Genomic DNA, 19,652 nt, shown 5'->3' with positions numbered 1-19,652 from the left:
GCTAGATTTTGGTTCCTTATCATTGATATTAAGGTTTTTTTTTCTGCTCCCATACATAAATTATTCACTTTCAATTAACTTTCTTTCTTTCTCTCTTTCCTCCTTTCTTTCTTTCTCTCTTTCCTCCTTTCTTTCTTTCTTTCTTTCTTTCTTTCTTTCTTTCTTTCTTTCTTTCTGTCTGTCTGTCTGTCTGTCTTTCTCTTCTGATGACTTCTTGAAATGATAGCAATGTGCTTTATGTGATGTCTGGAAGTAGCACGACTAGGCACAAATATGGAAGAGAGCAGACTAGCCACAAAGTCTTAGCTAGAGGGTGGGAAATGAGCACATGGGGCTTGATGGAGCTCTGTTTGAAAATTTCCATATATATTTTTCTAAATAAAACCTCTTTATAGTACTATAGTGGGTTGTTCTAATGCTGCTTGTATTCTAATACTAAATACTGGTGCTTAAGATGTGGTTGCCCCCTTGGGCAGATCCTCAGGTACACCAAGTGATGCTATGTGAACCTTGCTTCCCAATTTAACTGGTCAATTAAAAGCTAGAGCCTGTGACTGGGCAGTGGAGGGAGAAAGGTGGGACTTGAGGATCAAGTGAGGGGGTTGCAAATGTAGGAAAGGAAGAGAAGAAAGAAGATGAAGGTGGAGGAGGCTGCCATGACAGGAGATGGACCATGAGCACGTGGCCAGGAGAAATAGCAAGGGACTTTATAGCTGGAGAATATGTTAGAATAGTTCCCAATCTTTCCAATCTTCCCAATCTAGGTTTACAGTTTGTAAACAAAGTACCTGGATTGTGTGTCTTTTATACAGGCTATCTAGGATTATAAATTCATTTTAAATAGTCCTATTGTGTGCCTTGCATCAATTATGCTCCACTGAAGGAAAGTAAAGTCAGAAGAAATATGTCCCCATTAGAGCAAGTACAATTTAAACAATTCATAAATTTAAAAAGAATGCTATATAACATATGGAAAATGGTTTTAACAGGACTTCACAAGGGAAAACATGGCCAGTCTTTGAATCACTCAGTGACTGGCCAGTCAATGACATGGTCATGGCCAGTCCTTTCTGTTTGTTTGTTCTTTTGTTTTTTTGTTTTTGTTTTGTTTTTTGAGATAAAGATTCTCTGTTATAGCCCTGGCTATCCTAGAACTCACTCTGTAGACCAGGCTGGCCTCGAACTCAGAAATCTACCTGTCTCTGCCTCCCAAGTGCTGGGATTAAAGGTGTGCACCACCACTGCCTGGCAACATTGTCCCAGTCCTTGAATGAATCCTGAACAGCAAAGCATTGGCACATTTGGATTTGTAAACTCCAAGTGATTCCACAGTTGCCAACATATAAAGCTGTTTGATACCAACCATCAGAATGAAGATGCATTATCTAGTGGAGTAAGTAGAAAACCTTCCCATGTTTCCTGAATTGATTTCTCCAAAGGGCTTTTGGAGAATTTAAGTCAATTCAAAATTATACTTTCAGGACTGATGTTATAACTTATGTGGTCCCTAGCCCCACAAAAGGGTTAGACAAAAAGGCAATAAATAAATAATAAAGACCAGAACATCAAAAGAAGAATTACATCTATGACAAGAGTCCATATTTTAAATTGTGTATGATTTGGATTGGGACATGGGGCTCTGATACGTTCAAATTATATGTACATTTTTTCATGCACTTACATATATGTCAAAGTTCTTGCCTGAAAAAAAGGAGTCATAGGTCAGAGTTTACTTATCATCTCTCAAAAAAAAAAAAAAAAAAAAAAAAAAAAGACAAAATAACAAGGGGTTGGGGATTTTAGCTCAGCGGTAGAATATTTGCCTGGCAAGCACAAGGCTCTGGGCTTGGTCCTCAGCTCTAAAACCACACACTCCAAAAAAACAAAAACAAAAAAAAAAACAAAAAAAACAACAAAAAAAAAAAACAATACTTATCACCTCTGGCTCATGCAGATAACAGTTAGTGTCTCTGGGGTATGCCCCTTCATCTTCAAGCTATGTAAATCTATGTTTCACCTACCCAAATTTAATAGACTTTAATTTTTCTGGATGTGAAACAGTCTTGAGGTGCCATTCATCAGTGGAGTTTGTCTTACCACAGTTACAGTTGGATCCCTGCTGCTAGCATCAACTTCAGTGGGTGCCTTGCATGCCTGCACAAGGTTTTCACTCTGCTTCTTTTTTATTTCCCATAAAGAAACCTAAAATAATGTCAAAAATTAAGCAAGCGTTAAAACCAATCAATGGTAAACATTAAGCCACTTTCACTATTAACTGCATGATTGGCTGAGTAAGATAACACACACCTATAATCTCAGCACTCAGCAGGCTGAGACAGGAGGATCACAAGCCAATAAACACATGTAAAGATCAACTCAGAACACAACAATTTTATAAAAAGAACAATTACTTTAGTTTTAAATACTTACAAAAATTTAATGATCTCCTGATTTATCTACTTCACTTTTTGGTTTCAAAGTGTATAATATCTTCCAAAACCAAATAACAGTTTTCAAGAACTGACGTACATCCTACCTCCATTTCCTGTCTCCATCTGTGAATCAGTCCCAATCTGGCTTCTGGCAGCTTCCCTCCACCAATAGCAGCAGCAACAAAAGTCTTCCTTATGTCATACCTACCGCTGCTAAGTTTGGGCAACTCAAAGAATGTTTTTTTTCAGATCGATAGAATTTAGCCCTCTTGCTCAGGTCCTTTCGAATCTCCTTATTCCCCCCGGGCTTTCATGATAAACCACATCCCTAGTTTCTCTCCTCATAGGACTAGGAAGTCCTTCCCCGTCTGTGCAGTTGTCTCCCTAGCCTCAACCGTCTCTGCCTTCTTTTCACATGACCCTTTACCCTCACTCACGCTCAGATGTGTCAACATTTCATAAGCTCACATGTCCTGTGTAGACCTCAACTCTAAATCCAGGGTTATATATATGAATCTGGACTCTTCTCCTTGGAAGTCTGACATTTTAAGCCCAACTCATGTTCCTCTCCACAGGCCAACTGTTCTCTTGAACCTCCAATTTCAATGAATGTCATCACTGTAGAGCCATGTTCAGAAGTTCAAAACTCAGTTGCCACTCTTGCCATATCTCTCTGTTCATTCAGTATCCCTAATATGTCACCAAAATGTGACCACCTATACCACTCTCATTCTAGACCACACTCCAGTGATTTCTCCTCTGGAGCAGGCTCTGAACTGCCTGCCTCACATCAACTCCTGTTAAGCAGAATCACTGAGCAGAATCCACGCATCAATTATCAGTCCCAGAGACATATGCTTTGCATCTTGGCATTGATATTGGTACAAAGTGTAGGTAACCACTGGATAGAATACTGCTTTACTTGCATAAAGAAGAAACAGAGCAAAACAACCGTCGGTCTTGTGCATCCCTCCCACATGGCAGTGTGTGCCTCCAGTAGCCAATGCAAGAGCACGGTCTAGCTGTGCATTCTTTTGTTTGGCAGAAGGATCCCACATCTTCCTAGGAGAGGTCAGACTGACCTGGGGAGTTAATCAGATGCTTTGTGACTTGTGACATGTGACATGTGTGTATAAGCAAAACAAACAATGCATCTTCCCTGAGAGAGATGAACCCTACAACTGTCTATGGGCCTAAGGGGTTTTATATCTTGATTAAGGAATTGTCCCAGGCCCATGGACCATTTTTAGGTGGCTAAAGAGACTATACAATCCAAGAGTTCTCTAACCAACTCTCTACTAAATGTTTCTCCACATTATGCCAGACCAACCCTTTCTGAAGGAAAATCTAGCCACACAACTCTTTCATGTAAAACCTCTAGTGGAGCCTCACTGCCTTTGGGATAATGCAACCCCTTCCTAAAGGCTTCCAGGACATACCATGGTTAAGATTCCTGTGTAAGTCATAATCTGCTCTTTGTCATCCTCTGAATTACCATTGCTTGTCCCCTTCAAAATACTTTGTATTCATCGTGTCAAATGTCCTGCCTCCTCTCTCGTTATCAATTTATCTGAATATAACCTTTAAAAATGCAGGGACACACATCCCCAAAAGACATCTCTGTTCTATTTTTAGTTAAATTCCCCATTTTAAGTACTTTTACTGTTGTGTTACAAACAGCTGCTATAACAGAGATTGCAGAGAAAGCTGAGCAGTTAGGAGCTCTTACTGCTCATGTCCAGGACCAGAGTTTGGTTCCCAGTACCCATATCGAGTCACTCACAATTGCCCATTACACCAGTTCCAGGGCATTTGGCAGCCTCTTCTAGTCTCTGTGGGTACCCACCCACATACATCTACACACACAAGTACACATACACATGAATGGAAATAAAAATAGCTTGGGCACAAACTCTGCAGCCAGTCCCACAACACCCAGAGGAAGCTCCACTCTCAGGTGCTCTGACACACCCAGGATCAGAGGATCAGAGGTAAGAAGGACACAACATCTGTCCCAACACCAGGAATAACTGGGATCAGCAAGACTCGGGCACACAGGAACTCCACCAGATCAGTGGCACTGGTTCCTTCCAGTCTGTCTAGGCTGGTGGTCTAAGCAGACTGGGTGCAAACTCTGCAGCGAGTCCCATAATTCCGAGAGGAAGCTATAATCCCAGGATCCTAAATTAGCCCAAGATCACAGGACTCCAGAATTATAGGATCACAGAGACAGCTTGACTCTGAGGAGTTCTGACACAACCAGGATCACAGGAAGGACAGGCCCCAGTCTAATTTAGCCAGGGCAGGTAGCACTAGAGATAACCAGATGGCAGGAGGCAAACATAAGAACATAAGCAACGGAAACCAAGGTCACTTGGCATCATCAGAACCCAATTCTCCCAGTATAGCAAGTTCTGGACAAACCATCACACTGGAAAAGCAAGATTCGGATCCAAAATCACTACTCATGATGATAATAGAGGACATTAAGAAGGACATAAATAACTCCCTTAAAGAAATACAGAATAACACAAGTAAACAACTAGAAGCCCTTAAAGAGGAAACACAAAAATCCCTTAAAGAGCTACAGGAAAACACAATCAAACAGGTGAAGGAAATGAACAAAACCACCCAGGATCTAAAAATGGAAATAGAAACAATAAAGAAATCACAGAGAGACAACCATGGAGATAGAAAACCTAGGAAAGAGAGCAGGAGTCATAGATGAAAGCATCACCAACAGAATACAAGAGATAGAAGAGAAAATCTCAGATGCAGAGATACCATAGAAAACATTGACACAACAGTGAAAGAAAATGCAAAAAGCAAAACCCCCAAAATGCAAAAAGGTCCTAACCCAAAACATCCAGGAAATCCAAGACACAATGAGAAGATCAAACCTAAGGATAATAGTATAGAAGAGAGTGAAGACTTCCAACTTAAAGGGCCAGTAAATATCTTCAACAAAATTATAGAAGAAAACTTCCCTAACCTAAAGAAAGTGATGCCCACGAACATACAAGAAGCCTACAGAACTCCAAATAGACTGGACCAGAAAAGAAATTTCTCCCGTCACATAATCACCAAAACACCAAATGCACTAAACAAAGAAAGCATTTTAAAAGCAGTAAGGGAAAAAGGTCAAGTAACATATAAAGGCAGGCCTATCAGAATTACACCAGACTTCTCACCAGAGACTATGTAAGCTAGAAGATCCTGGGCAGATGTCATACAGACCCTAAGAGAACCCAAATGCCAGCCCAGGCTATTATACCCAGCAAAACTCTCAATTACCATAGATTTACCATAGATAAACAAGATATTCCATGACAAAACAAAATTTACACAATATCTTTCCATAAATCCAGCCCTGCAAAGGATAATAGAGGGAAAACACCAACATAAGGAGCAAAACTATACTCTCAAAGAAGCAAGAAAGTAATCTTTCAACAAACCCACACAAACATAATTCCACCTCTAACAACAAAAATAACAGGAAGTAACAATTAGTTTTTCTTAATATCTCTTAATATAAAAATTAATATTACCAACTTATCCTAATCGATTCAAATTCAAAAGTATGAGGAATTGGAAATTTGTTGGCTATCATCTGGTGGTCTCTCTAATTTGGTAATTGGAGAAATAGGTCCAATATTGTGCAATCCATATACACTTTCATCTGTTTCATCAGCAAGACCTGACAGTGTCTTTCTGGGTACCATATAATGGTCTTGAAACCATGCTTCTTCTATTTTAGCCTCTCTATTAGTAGGATTGTTTATTTGATGTTTTTACACTATATGGTTTTCAGAACAGCTTACATATTTCAATATTATTTATACAGTCAAAAGAAACATAAACAATTAACTTGGTAGGTGGCTTATAAGAGAACAACAAAGAGTGAGACTGAATGCTTTGCTTGATGTTTGTAACTATTGTATCAATTTCGAAGAGAACTTTATAAGTTACTCTTTCTCTCAGATGAATGCTTTTCAAAATCATCACAGCCAATGAACCAGATTCTTACCCTCACCTAATGTCTGTGCCACCCTCCAAGCAGAACCATTGTTCATTGAAACAGTTAATGGATGACTTCATGGATAGACCATCTTAATTCACACACCATTTCTCAAAAGAATGTAACCTGTTCTCTGTGGGCTGAGAATGAAGACACTCTAGTCAAATAGCTTTGACCATAGCAGGAAATGCACAGCAGGACTATCAACTCTTAGTTTAGCTACTAAGGACGTAAAATCCTTTGGTGATGTGAGGGGCATTGTAGTACAGTCTTATTACAATGAACTCCAATGTCTAAAAATTGTTCTTATTTTGGGCTTGTAGCACAGTAAGAGTCAAGATTTTAAACTCTACTAAAAACAAAACAAACAAACAAAGAAACAAGAAGACTTTATGTTCATTAAAAAAAACTAGCAGTGGTATATTATTTTAAAATATACAGCTAATATGTTTGGAGTTATTTAAAATTTATATTGAGAAAAACATATGTATTTTCAGTATTACTGCAGACAAGCATCTACATAAGACTGTATAATTGATTGTTTTATATCAAACAACTTTTATACTACTAATTTTTTTTTTTTTTTTTTTTTTTTTTTTTTTTTTTTTTTTTTTTTTTTTTTTTGGTTTTTTGAGACAGAGGTTTCTCTGTATAGCCCTGGCTGTCCTGGAACTCACTCTGTAGACCAGGCTGGCCTTGAACTCAGAAATCCACCTGCCTCTGCCTCCCAAGTGCTGGGATTAAAGGCATGTGCCACCATGTCCAGCTTATACTACTAATTTCTATTGTTACAATATTTTATAAATTTTAAAGAATGTGACAAAAATTTAAAAAAAGGTATTGCAGGTATGGAAGGAGGGTCTCTGGGAGGAATTGATGTACAAAAGGGAAAGAAAAGTGTGATGTAATTCTATTTATTTAAAATATGTTTTTAAATGTTAACAAATTCAGATAAACTGAAATTATATCTTTTCTCCATAATGCAATAAAACTTAAATCAATTTAAAAAAAGAGCACAGTATTCTATATCTTATATATATTTTATATCTTATATATAACATCATGTATATTCTATATCTTATATATATATAATTACATATATCTTATATATTATATATAAGATATAGAATATAGAGAGAGAATATATATTTTTATATAGGATATAAATATATTCTATACAAAATTTGAAAAAAAAATAAAATAAGCTGAAAAATGCACAAACAACATGCTAGGCAGAGCAGCAGCCAAATCTATTTCTTACTCCTCTGGAGGCTGAAGAGGGAGAGAGGCCTAGGGAACGGAGTAAAACTCTTTCAAAACAATAAAGGAAAAAAAACCTAAGCATCTGCCACAGTCACAGTTTACATCTGCCTGTGAAAATATGAAGCTGTTCTATAGTAAGCTTGATGAGGAGAGGAGCCATATGTATACATATGCTGAAAAGTTCACAACAAGATTATACAGAATAGATGGACACACGGACACACACGTACGCACGTGCACACACACATGTACACTATGAAAAGCTACAGAACTGTTTGCATATATAAAGCAGTAGATAAGTTAGTTCACTTCATGTTAGCTTTAAATACATGTACATGTTTATATGTGTATGTATGAATATAGTATAAAATGTACTTGTATATATATATACATGTATGTGTATATACATAGTATACTAAGTTAATCCCTATATTTCAGATCTAAAATATGTGGTTTTAACACTTAAACACATGCTAAATTTTTAATCTATTTTTAAAAGCATGTAACATATACATGTGTATGTATATATGTATGTATATATGTATGTATATGTATACATATATACATACATATATATCAACAAATCTACAATCTTGAAACTTCACAGCTAATGAGTTTTTCTCAAATTCCAGAATAAAGTAGATATGCCTATAAGATTTTTATTTTCTAAACATTCAACAAGGGTTAAATAAATACTCGCTGAGCATATGGACTTATACATTCAAATGTGGCAGGTAACTCAAAGAAACTTAAGACTCTCTGGATGATGGCTGGGCATCATAGGGCTCACACAGTCTCAAGAAGAGGATGAGGGTAAAATTCTCAAAATGAAGGGAAATAGGTTTCAACTATTTTGAGAACACAAATGGCCCCCAAATACAATGAGAAAATGATTTTTAGGGTTAAGGATTTTCCCCACAGATACTGAAGACAAGCAAGATGAGCCCATCTGCTAATTTTCAGGAACAACTCAAAATAATGTGTGCTGTAGAGGAGGGAAGGCTTCAATGAAGTAGCTGTTCAAAATAATTCCTGATAGAAGAACCACACTGGAAGTCCCTTCTCTCCTACCACACAGTTTGGGACAAGAGCTCAGTAGATACTTGTTGTTCAAACGTTTCTTCACACTGCTTTAGAGCCAAGGGTAAATCCTTTGACTATTTTCCTTGGTGGTCCGTATCTACCTTTCACTGGTGAATGTTTGTCTCAGTTAGGGTTTCCATGGCTGTGAAGAGACACCATGACCAAGCTTTCTTTATAAGAAAACATTTAACTGGGGCTGGCTTACAGGCTCAGAGGTTCAGTCCATTATCATCAAGGTGGGAAGTACAGCAGCTTCCAGGCAGCCACAGAACTGAAGGAGCTGAGAGTCCTACATCTTCATCCAAAGGCAGCCAGAAGCAGACTGGTTCCCACTTGGCTAGAAGGAGGGTCTCAGAGCCAACCTTCACAGGCACACACTTCTTCCAGTAAGGCCACACCTCCCCAGTTGTGCCACTCCCCAGCAAGCACATTCAAACCACCACAATGTTATTAGGAGACAATCAAGAGGGATTAAGAAGATAATGGAAAGAACAATGAGGCTTATGGAAAGCCATCCTTAGGAAAGGATGCCAGGGAAAGAGGCTCTGAGCACTGAGCAGTAAACATCTTAAAAGGAGGAATGTCACTCACCTGCAGGCACCACATCCTCATCCTCAGTACTGTTAGTAACTGAGTGAGTACACACATTGACAACAAGAAGGAGATGATGATAATACCTTAGGAATGTGTGTGCTCTGATTCTTTAAAGGAAACACATATTTGCATACCTGGAAATTCTAGCGTGATAAACTTATTAGTCTTAAGACTTGGGGAAGAAGAAGGAATCCTACAGGTATAGACAAGAGATGAATGGGGTAACAAGTGTGAATATGTCTCAAATATATTAAATAAGTACACAAATTAGCAAATGATAATAAAAATTAAAAAACAAAACAAATAGTCCCAACTCTTTAGTAGTGTATTCATATTTGACGTCAATTCTTCCCAAACTTTGACTATAGTGTAACAAACCATGTGTCTTAGTCAGGGCTTTCTTGTTGTGAAGATACACCATGATCAAGGCAACTCTGATAACAGACATTTAATTGGGACTGGCTTACAATGCTGGAGGACCTAAGAGTTCTACATCTTGATACAAAGGCAGCCATAAGGGAACTGTCTTCTGCAGGTAGCCAGGTGGGGACTCTCTTCCTCCCTGGGCAGAGCTTGACCCTAGGAGTCCTCAAAGCCTGCCTACACCGGGACACACTTCCTCTAACAAGGCCACACCTATTCCAACGAGGCCACACCTCCTTAATAGTGCCACTTCCCACAAGCCAAGCATATTCAAACCACCACACCTTGGCTGTGATAGGTTAGAAGTTTCTCCTGTCCTCTTCGTTTAAACACAAATGTGAGCTCTTATCTCATCCAGGCATTCTTTGGGGCACTGTCACTTGGCTGAGCTCTCTGAATTGTGCTGATATTAGCAATCTAACTTTTCTTCCAAAATAGAGAACCAAAGGGAAAAAATAGAAATTGGGACCTTATCCAGCAAACACAGGTTGCGATGTACATCCCATAATTAGAGTGAGCTAAAAATGTGAAAATGAAGCAAAAACCTTTACCACATGCTATTTCCAGAACAAGGAAATTATTATATATTTTGTGAATAAGAGAAAAGAATGGGGGAAAAAAAAAGACGTGCCTGGGCTGTGTCCTTGAGTTTGAGGTTTTCCAACAGAGCTGGCGTGTGACCTGGCTGCAGGTACTTCCTGTTCTTCTTTGCAGACTTCTTTGGAATCTTAGTCATGCAGACGAACTCCACATCAGAGTCACCATCCTCTGTGCTTCTCTTTTGGCTTCTTTGGCTGAGTGAAAGCTCAACAGATGAAGGGCTGCCCTGAGTTAAGTCACTCCCTGAAGGCTTGATTCTCCCAAGTCTGGACTTTTCCTTAATTAAAAACAATAAGACATAATTTTATGAGTTGTAGTTGCATCATTTATGGTGAATTACTATTTTCTCTCATAACACTGCATTATATTTTTATAGTATATAATGTAGTTTGATTATATTCCCTCCCTAGTCTTGCCCACCAGTTTCTCCCAGATCTCCGCAATGTATGTTCAAATGTGAGTAGTATCCATAGATTCATATATTTCGGGTTTTAAAAACTCACACCATTCCCAGTTAGCATGGTTTCTTATACTCCCATGCGTACTTTTCTTCTCCCTCCCTTCTTCCCTTCTTCCCTCCTTCCTTTCACCCTTCCTCCTCCCTCCCTCCCTCAGATGTAAGTTCTCTGCTGTGGTTTTAGTTCTCCTGCCATGCCTTCTTGCCTGTTACAATGTTCCCTGCTCCCCGCGATGAATGGCCATCCTCTGGAACTGTGAAACCCTACATTAAAGGCTTTCTTTTCCAAGTCGCCTTAGTCACGGTTCTTTGTCACAGCAGTAGAAAAGCAGCTAAGAGACATCCATCCTCTTTCCAATTTCCTGTTTTTTCTTAAATCAGTTAAGTCCAACTCATGCTGCCTACATTCACATGGGTGTGGTGCCACACACTGGAGCAAGGCCATGCCTCTAAAGAAATATAACTCCTTTCTCTAATACCCATTCCCTGCAAATAGTGCCTCAACTTGGTCTGGGATTTGTGTGTCCCTTCCTCATTCATGGTAGAATGCAGACTGACTCAGTCTTGGGCAGATAGGATGCATGTAGCAATAGCTCCTGTATTTACAAATGCAATAGCCCTGCCACGCTCAGAAGACACTAAGTCACAGAATACCATCCTGATCTCTGACTCTTACAAGTCTCCTCTGTGATGCCCTCTGAGCCTTGTGGGGCAGAGCATGATGCAGACTGAGGTTGAGTGTGACAGGCTGAGCATGCCCTAGACATGTTTTCTCTGCACTTCTACCCATTGTGATGCTCTGAATAATCAGCCATGCTTCTCACTACTAATAAAAAATTCAAAAATAAAAAGGGTTGGACATCCGTTTGAATGACTGCATAGTTCAGTAATAAATAGTTCACTTGGCAGATTCAGAAGGAGCTGCAGAGGTGTGCTGAATGCAGAGACTTGGCATTGAGAACACACAATGTAGCTTCACTTCCTCCTAGCAGAAGTGTACATGCCTTTCCCTTCCTGGTGCATGTGAGGTGAGGTTAGTTGGCATCCTTAGGCCAATCCCACATCTCCCATCCTGAGTCCTGTCCCTGGTGGCCTCTGTTTCAACCTGTGAAGGACCATGTGCTAAAAGAAATAGATGAGTATTGCACCTATTAGCTAGAGTCTGGTCTCTATGCTAGAAATCAAACAGAATCAGGAGACTTTGGGGTGGAATGTTGGTGCTTTTCTAGCATGCCTAAGTTTCCTGCTGGTGACTGGTGGGTTGGTATCCTGGAGAAACAACTTTAATACAAATAGAACATATTGTTCTTGTGCCTGATTCTGAAATTCAGCTATGTGGTGAGTTAGATAAATTTCTATGAAAAGAAGGGTCAAGGTTATGAGCTCATGTGCATTCCAACTCATTCCTGGGTTCAGAAGTTTTTGGTCCCTGTGTAGAATACAGAAAATGCAAGTAGCAGCAACCCAAACTAAAGAGACATGCTGGGAGAAAATGCTTCAATACTTAAAGCAAATATGGAGAACTTTCGAAGACATATGAGTGGCTAAGGGTTAGGGAGAAGGCAAGCAGAAAGATTTGAGTTTGGATCTCCAGCATCCACATAAAAAGCCAGATGCAGCACTGCACATTTGTAACACTTAGGGGGGGTGAGGACCTGTGGGTCCTTAGGCTTGCTGACCAGAGATAGTTAGGCAAGGTGGTAAGCTCCACGTTTATAGAGAGATGTTGTCTCTCAGGCATCATCCACCTTGGACTTTTGTTTATATAAAACAAAACTTTTGGACATTATATATTATAATCTATCTCAGATTAGATAGGGAGTTGTTGGAGAAGACACATGATGGCAACTTCTGGCATGCACGTACACATGGACACACACAAACAAAGTAGGAACAATTTGAAACTGTCAGGTTTCCTATACATTTATGTGTCTACTATAGCTAAGAAGCTCTGAGGGCTCACAACTATTCCTTTTTAAAGATGCTCAACTGATTGAAATGTCCTCTACACTTGATTTTATGTTATTATAGCATATATGTGAAAAGGATGCATGTGCAAAATTTCACCATGTACCACCCAGCTGGCTGCAAGCTGGTTCTCTTGAACTTACGGCAGTCCTCTTGCCTCTGGCCCCCTGATATTGATACTGCGGGTATGAGTTACAAGGAGGGATCCGAAATTTTAAATCTTAGGTGGTAGAAAATTGATAAATATAACATTATATGACATTTAGCAAAATTAAAAAACAAGAAAGTACTTGAGGACATGAACCCATTTAAAAAGCTGGGTACAGAGATACACACTTATAATCTCAGTGTTAGGGGGGTGGAAACTAGTGGATCCCTTCATTTTCCTGATAAGTCTGCTCACTTCACAAGTCCAGGCAAGGGACTATTTCACCAAAACAAACAAACAAACAAACGAACAATACAAAACAAACAAACAAAAGTCCAAGGTGGATGATGCCTGAGAGACAACATCTACAGCTGCCTTCTAGTCTCTACAAGCATGCACACACCCATGAAGGATTTCAGCACACACATGTATACTCATGTATGTGCACTCACATAAATATAGAAGAATTATGTATATAGAATATTTATAAGTAAATGTATTTCCATAAACTAAATCATCAATTACTTTCTCATAGAAACTACTAGAAACATATTTTTAAAATATTAGTTCCAGTATGGAGGATACAGAGCCTAAATCAGCCATCTTCTGTAATTAGTCAACGTTTCCCGTGGAACTTGGACACCAGATCATCCACAAAAACCTTCAACTTACAATCTGTCCTGCCTGTAAGATGTGCTTGGGCAATGGTGGTGGGAGTAGCTAACCAGTGACCGATCTAATGTGAGGCCCACATGAGAGAAAGCTCATGGATATGGATGACCAGGAACCAGAGACCTAAGATAGAACCGAGAGAGAGAGAGAGAGAGAGAGAGAGAGAGAGAGAGAGAATATTCCTAATTATTTTCTGCTATATTCATAGATCAATGTTTAGTACAGTTGTTATCAGAGAGGTTATCTCGGGTAGCTGATGGGAGCAGATTCAGAGACCCATATCCGACCTTTAGATGGAGAAAGAGCCCAGGTTGCAGGTCTCCATAGGGTCCCTCCACTGAAGCTTTGGAGAATTGAGCAAAGACAGGGATAAGGAATTGTGGAAGCCAAGGAAGTCAAGGATACCAGGAGATCACATCCCATGGAATCAACTAAGCAGGTCTCATAAGGGCTCACAGAGACAGAAGAGGCAATCAGGGAGTCTGCATGAGTCTGCACTAGGTCCTCTGCATGTATGTTATGGTTGTTGGCTTGGTGTTTTGAGGAGATTCCTGACAGTGGTAGTGGTGGGCATCTCTGACTCTGTTGCCTGCTCTTGGGACCTTTTTTCTCCTATTGGGTTGTATCCTCCAGTATTGATGTGCTATGTTTGGTTGATGTCCATGGAAGACCTGGTCTTTTCCGGGGATGCAGGGATGGATATGGGGAAGAGGGGAGGTGGAGATGAAATTGGAGGAGTAGAAGGAGGAGAATCTCTGGTTGGGAAGTATTGTATTAGAGAATAATAAATAAAAATTTAAAAAGCTAATTGTTATCACATCCAATCATTGAGATAAGTGATTTAAATATTATTTTTTTAAATTTTGCTAATAAATATATGTCAGTCTAGTGCAAAAACAGTGTCAGCTAAAATCTATTACTGCTTCACTCTGTGAACTAACCATCCACAGTAAAATCTGGTGACCCATGAAGCTTATGTGAGAAATGGCTGGACATTAGTTTATGTATTTCCTTATATGTGTATGTGTATCTTACCTGCACATTATATACCACATGCATACAGTGCCCCTAGAAGCCAGAAGGTGGTGTCAGATCTCCCAAGACTAAAGATGGTTGTGAAACACTGGGAATTGAACCTAGATCCTCTGTCAGAGCAGCCAGCACCCCTAATAGCCAAGCTATCTCCCTGGATCCTGAATCTTACATTAATTGCTCACCTTGAGTGCTGGGGAAAAGCAGGAGGACTTAAGCTCAGGGATCTTGCTTGTTACTATAAGTTGAGACTTCTGTGGGAAGAAAATATTAAAGCAAATTTATTAACCCCCAAAATACCTTTCAGTTGGCATATTATAGAAACTCAGTATTCTTATTTTCCTAAAGAAGTATCAAGATCACAGTCCTTACCCACAATCCTTCAGATCTGCTGCAGGGATGTTCTTACAGTGGTGTAGGTACTATAACATCTGATTGTTTTAGCAAGCACTGCAGATTCAATGTCTTATGAGCAACTTCATCAAACCCTGTCTAGATCCAGCTTCGCCATCCCATAATCCCCTTCCTCTCCTGTCTGCTCTGTGCTCTCTTCCTGGAATGTTCAGGGGCATTCTGACCTGAAGCATTATTCTTCCTTGCTGGGAGCAGTGGGCTGAGCTTCGATAACTGGTGAATGTCTTATGTATAGCACTCAGAAGCTTCATGTATCCCCAGGCAGGGTAGGGAGAAGGGGAACTGGTGCTCCCTCTGAAGAGGGTACTCCTTTGATGTTCCCTCTGAAGAGGGTGTTCGTTTGCTGCTCATGCTTTTGTTGATGCTTTTAGCTATTATTTCTGTTACTGCTGCTGTTTTGCTCTAGGACAGGGTCTCACTATGTAGGCCTGGCTGGCTTGAAACGCACTGTCCTGGGATTCACATAGTTCTTAGCAATATGTTCTACCTGCAAGTACCTTCAAGGGCACCCTTCTACATCCGAACAGGTTATTTTCACAGCACTTCCTCATGGGATCTCTCTTGATTGGTGGACCATCAGCACAGACACACACACGTTAGAGGCTCAGGATGTTCCTGGCTCATAAACCGTCTCTATTTCTCATGCCTTTCAGTGATCAAGCCATGTGAATTTCCCCACTTGAATCTTCTGTGAATTTAAAATGCATTAAGCCAAAGTCACCATCAAAGAGTGAGGTGGCTCAGTGGGTGTATGTGTTTGTCACCAAGACCTGTGACCTGAGGTTTCCCATACCAGTGTAGAAAAAGGAAAGAACCAATCACACTCATACTAAGGCATTCTTCCTCCAACTAAACTAAATAAATAATAAACAAATATAATAAAAAAATAAAGTGAAAATGCTGGTGAAATAGCTTGATGTATAAAGGTGCTTACCAAGAAAGCCTGGCAACTTGAATTAAATACCACAACCTATGTTAGGGTAGGAGACAACTTATTCCACAAAGCTGTCCTCTGACAACCATAATATGGCATAGTAGTCACACACATATACACACAGATGCTGAATAAAACTAAATTAAAAAATAAATCAAAATCCTCCTGGTTTCCAGGAGCTGACCCTGTGCCAGCTTCTTCATACCCAAATCCCACCAGGAAAGAGCTGGTCTCCCAGGAGTGCTGACACACCTGAAAGCACAGATGAGACCACCAATTCTGCTCCAAAGGACCTGCCCAGACCCTCAGGACATAGGAACTGAGGAGCAGCCTGGGACAGGATCCTTCTGGTTTCCATCTGCGCCCAAAGCTGGCCCTGTGCCACAACTCTCCATACCCAAATTCCACCCAGAGAGAGCTAGTCTCCCAGGAGTACTGACAAACAAGATTAGAGGAGGGACAAGCCACAGTCAGAGACAACAGGACCAGCTAACACCACAGATAACCAGATGGCAAGAGACAAGTGCAAGAACATAAGCAACAGAAACCAAGGCTATGTGGCATCATCAGGAAGTACCCAGTTCTCCCACCACAACAAGTCCTGGATACACCAACACACCAGAAAAGCAAGACTCTGATTTAAAATCATATCTCATCATGATGATAGAGGATATTAAGGACATAAATAACTCTCTTAAAGAAATACAGGAGAGAGCACGTGCTGGGGAAGCCAGGCGAATGGGCACATGCACCGGGCTTCTTCCCGCCCCCGCCCCTCAACCCTGGATCCCTAATGGTTGTGCACATGTGACTATCTTGTTGTTTCTTGTCCTTCAGCCGCAGTTACATTTAAGAGAAAGGTAACCTGAGGAACCAGAGATGCTCGGCTTCCTATGGCAGTTACGTAAGAGCCTTATCAAAACCTGATAGTAGGATCCTGGAAGTGACTTTGTAGCACCTTTTATCATCACACTAGACTAGACGCTTTCATCAGCACTACCATTGTGCAGCTAACTACACAAAGTGTGGAAATTTCCACTTTCTGTTACTTGTGTGGTTTTTATATGGGGGATTGTGTTTGTGTGTTTGTGTGTATATACTTTAATGAAAGATGATATGCACCTGTAAAAGGTCAAGTAATACATAAAGGCAGGCCTATCAGAATTACACCAGACTTCTCACCAGAGACTATGAAACCAAGAAGATCCTGGGCAGATGTCATACAGACCCTAAGGAAACACAAATGCCAGCTCAGGCTACTATATCCAGCAAAACTCTCAATTACCATGAACCAAGATATTTCATGACAAAACTGAACTTACACAATATCTTTCCACAAATCCAACCCTACAAAGGATAATAGATGATAAACACCAACACAAGGAGGAAAACAATACCATAGAAAAAGCAAGAAAGTAATCTTCTTCCAACAAACCCAGAAGAAGAAAGCCACAGAAACATAATTGTACCTCTAATAACAAAAACAACAAGAAGCAGCAATCGGTTTTCCTTAATATCTCTTAACATCAATGGACTCAATTCCCCAATAAAAAAGATACACACTAACAGACTGGATATGTAAGTAGGACCCAGCATTGTGCTGCATACAGGAAACCCACCTCAGAGACAAAGACAAACACTACCTCAAAGTAGAAGGTTGGAAAACAATTTTCCAAACAAATTGTCCTAAAAACCAAGCTGGAGTAGACATCCTAATATCAAATAAAATAAACTTTCAACCAAAAGTTATCAAAAAGATAAGGAAGGACACTTCATACTCATCAAAGGAAAAAATCTACCAATATGAACTCTCAATTCTGAACATCTATGCTCCAAATGCAAGGGAATATTCATCAAAGAAACTTTAGTAAAGCTCAAAGCACACATTGTACCCCACAAAATAATAGTGGGAGACTTTAACACCCCATTCTCATCAATGGACAGATCTAAACAGAGACACAGTGAAACTAACGAAAGTTATGGACCAAATGGATTTAACAGATATCTATAGAACATTTGACCCTAAAACAAAGAATATACCTTCTCAGCATCTCACAGTACTTACTCCAAAACAGACCATACAATCAGTCAGAAACAGGTATAAGAAGATTGAAATAATCCCATGATTTCTATCAGATCACCATGGACTAAGGTTGGTCTTCAATAACAACAAAAACAACATAAAGCTCACATACACATGGAAGCTAAACAACCCTCTACTCAATGATAACTTGGTCGAGGAAGAAATAAAGAAATTGAAGACTTTTTAGAATTCAATGAAAATGAAGATACAACATACCCAAACTTATGGAACACAATGAAAGCAGTGCTAAGAAGAAAACTCATAGCTCTGAGTACCTCCAAAAAGAAACTGGAGAGAGCATACACTAGCAGCTTGACAGCACACCTGAAATCTCTAGAACAAAAATAAGCAAATACAGCCAAGACGAGTAAGTGGCAGAAAATAATCAAACTCAGGGCTGAAATCAACCAAATAGAAACAAAAAGAACTATACAAAGAATCAGCAAAACTAGGAGCTGGTTCTTTGTGAAAATCAACAAGATAGATAAACCCTTAGCCAGACAAACCAGAGGGCAGAGACACAGTATTCAAATTAACAAAATTAGAAACGAAAAGGGAGATATAAAACAAAAACTGAGGAAAATAAAAAAAAAATGTCATTATATCCTAGTACAATAGCTCATATTCAACAAAACTGGAAAATCTGGATGAAATGGACAATTTTCTAGACAGATAGATGGTACCAAAGTTAAATCAGGATTAGATAAACCATCTAAACAGTCTCATAACCCCTAAATAAATAGAAGCAGTCATTAAAAGTCTCCCAACCAAAAAAGCCCAGGACCAGATGGGTTTAGTGCAGAATTCTATCAGACCTTCAAAGAAGACCTAATATCAATGCTCTTCAAATTATTCCACAAAATAGAAACAGAAAGAACACTACCCAATTTATTCTCACAGTTACGTTGATCCCAAAACCACACAAAGACCCAACAAAAGAGAACTTCAGATCAATTTCCCTTATGAATATCAACGCAAAAATACTCAATAAAATTCTCAAAAACCAAATCCAAGAACACATCAAAAAGATCATTCACAATGATCAGGTAGGCTTTATCCCAGGGATGCAGGAATGGTTCAATATACAGAAATCCATCTATGTAATCTACTACATAAACAAATGCAAAAAAAATCACATGATCATTTCATTAGATGGTGAAAAAGCATTTGACAAAACTTAACATCCCTTCATGGTAAAAGTTTTGGAATGATCAGCAGTTCCAGGCCCACACCTAAGCATAGTAAAAGCAATATACAGCAAACCAGTAGCCCACATCAAACTAAATGGAGAGAAACTTGCAGCAATCCCACTAAAATCAGGGACTAGACAACGCTGCCCACTCTCTCCCTACCTATTCAATATCGTACTCGAAGTCCTAGCCAGGGCAATTAGACGACAAAAGGAGGTCAAAAGGATACAAATTGTAGAGGAAGAAGTCAAAATATCACTATTTGCAGATGATATGATAGTATACTTAAGTGACCCCAAAAATCCCACCAGAGAACTGCTACAGCTAATAAACAACTACAG

General features: G+C 39.5%; 1 protein-coding gene across 1 annotated transcript in view; it reads right to left on the bottom strand.

Moving 5' to 3' along the window:
- The window catches only part of Morc1 (MORC family CW-type zinc finger 1), a 212,158-nt gene that overhangs the window by 37,737 nt on the left and 154,769 nt on the right, over positions 1-19,652 (bottom strand). Inside the window, exons 18-20 of the mRNA XM_031360105.1 lie at positions 14,876-14,944; positions 10,445-10,690; positions 2,098-2,202 (exon numbers count right to left, since the gene is read on the bottom strand). Of these exons, the coding sequence (XP_031215965.1) occupies positions 2,098-2,202; positions 10,445-10,690; positions 14,876-14,944 (420 nt within the window). The remainder of the gene's footprint in view (positions 1-2,097; positions 2,203-10,444; positions 10,691-14,875; positions 14,945-19,652) is intronic.

The sequence above is a fragment of the Mastomys coucha genome, unplaced genomic scaffold (genome assembly GCF_008632895.1).
Source record: "Mastomys coucha isolate ucsf_1 unplaced genomic scaffold, UCSF_Mcou_1 pScaffold12, whole genome shotgun sequence".
Lineage (NCBI taxonomy): Eukaryota > Metazoa > Chordata > Mammalia > Rodentia > Muridae > Mastomys > Mastomys coucha.
The sequence above is the reverse complement of the archived record's forward strand: the minus strand, read 5'-3'. Positions and strand labels throughout refer to the sequence as shown.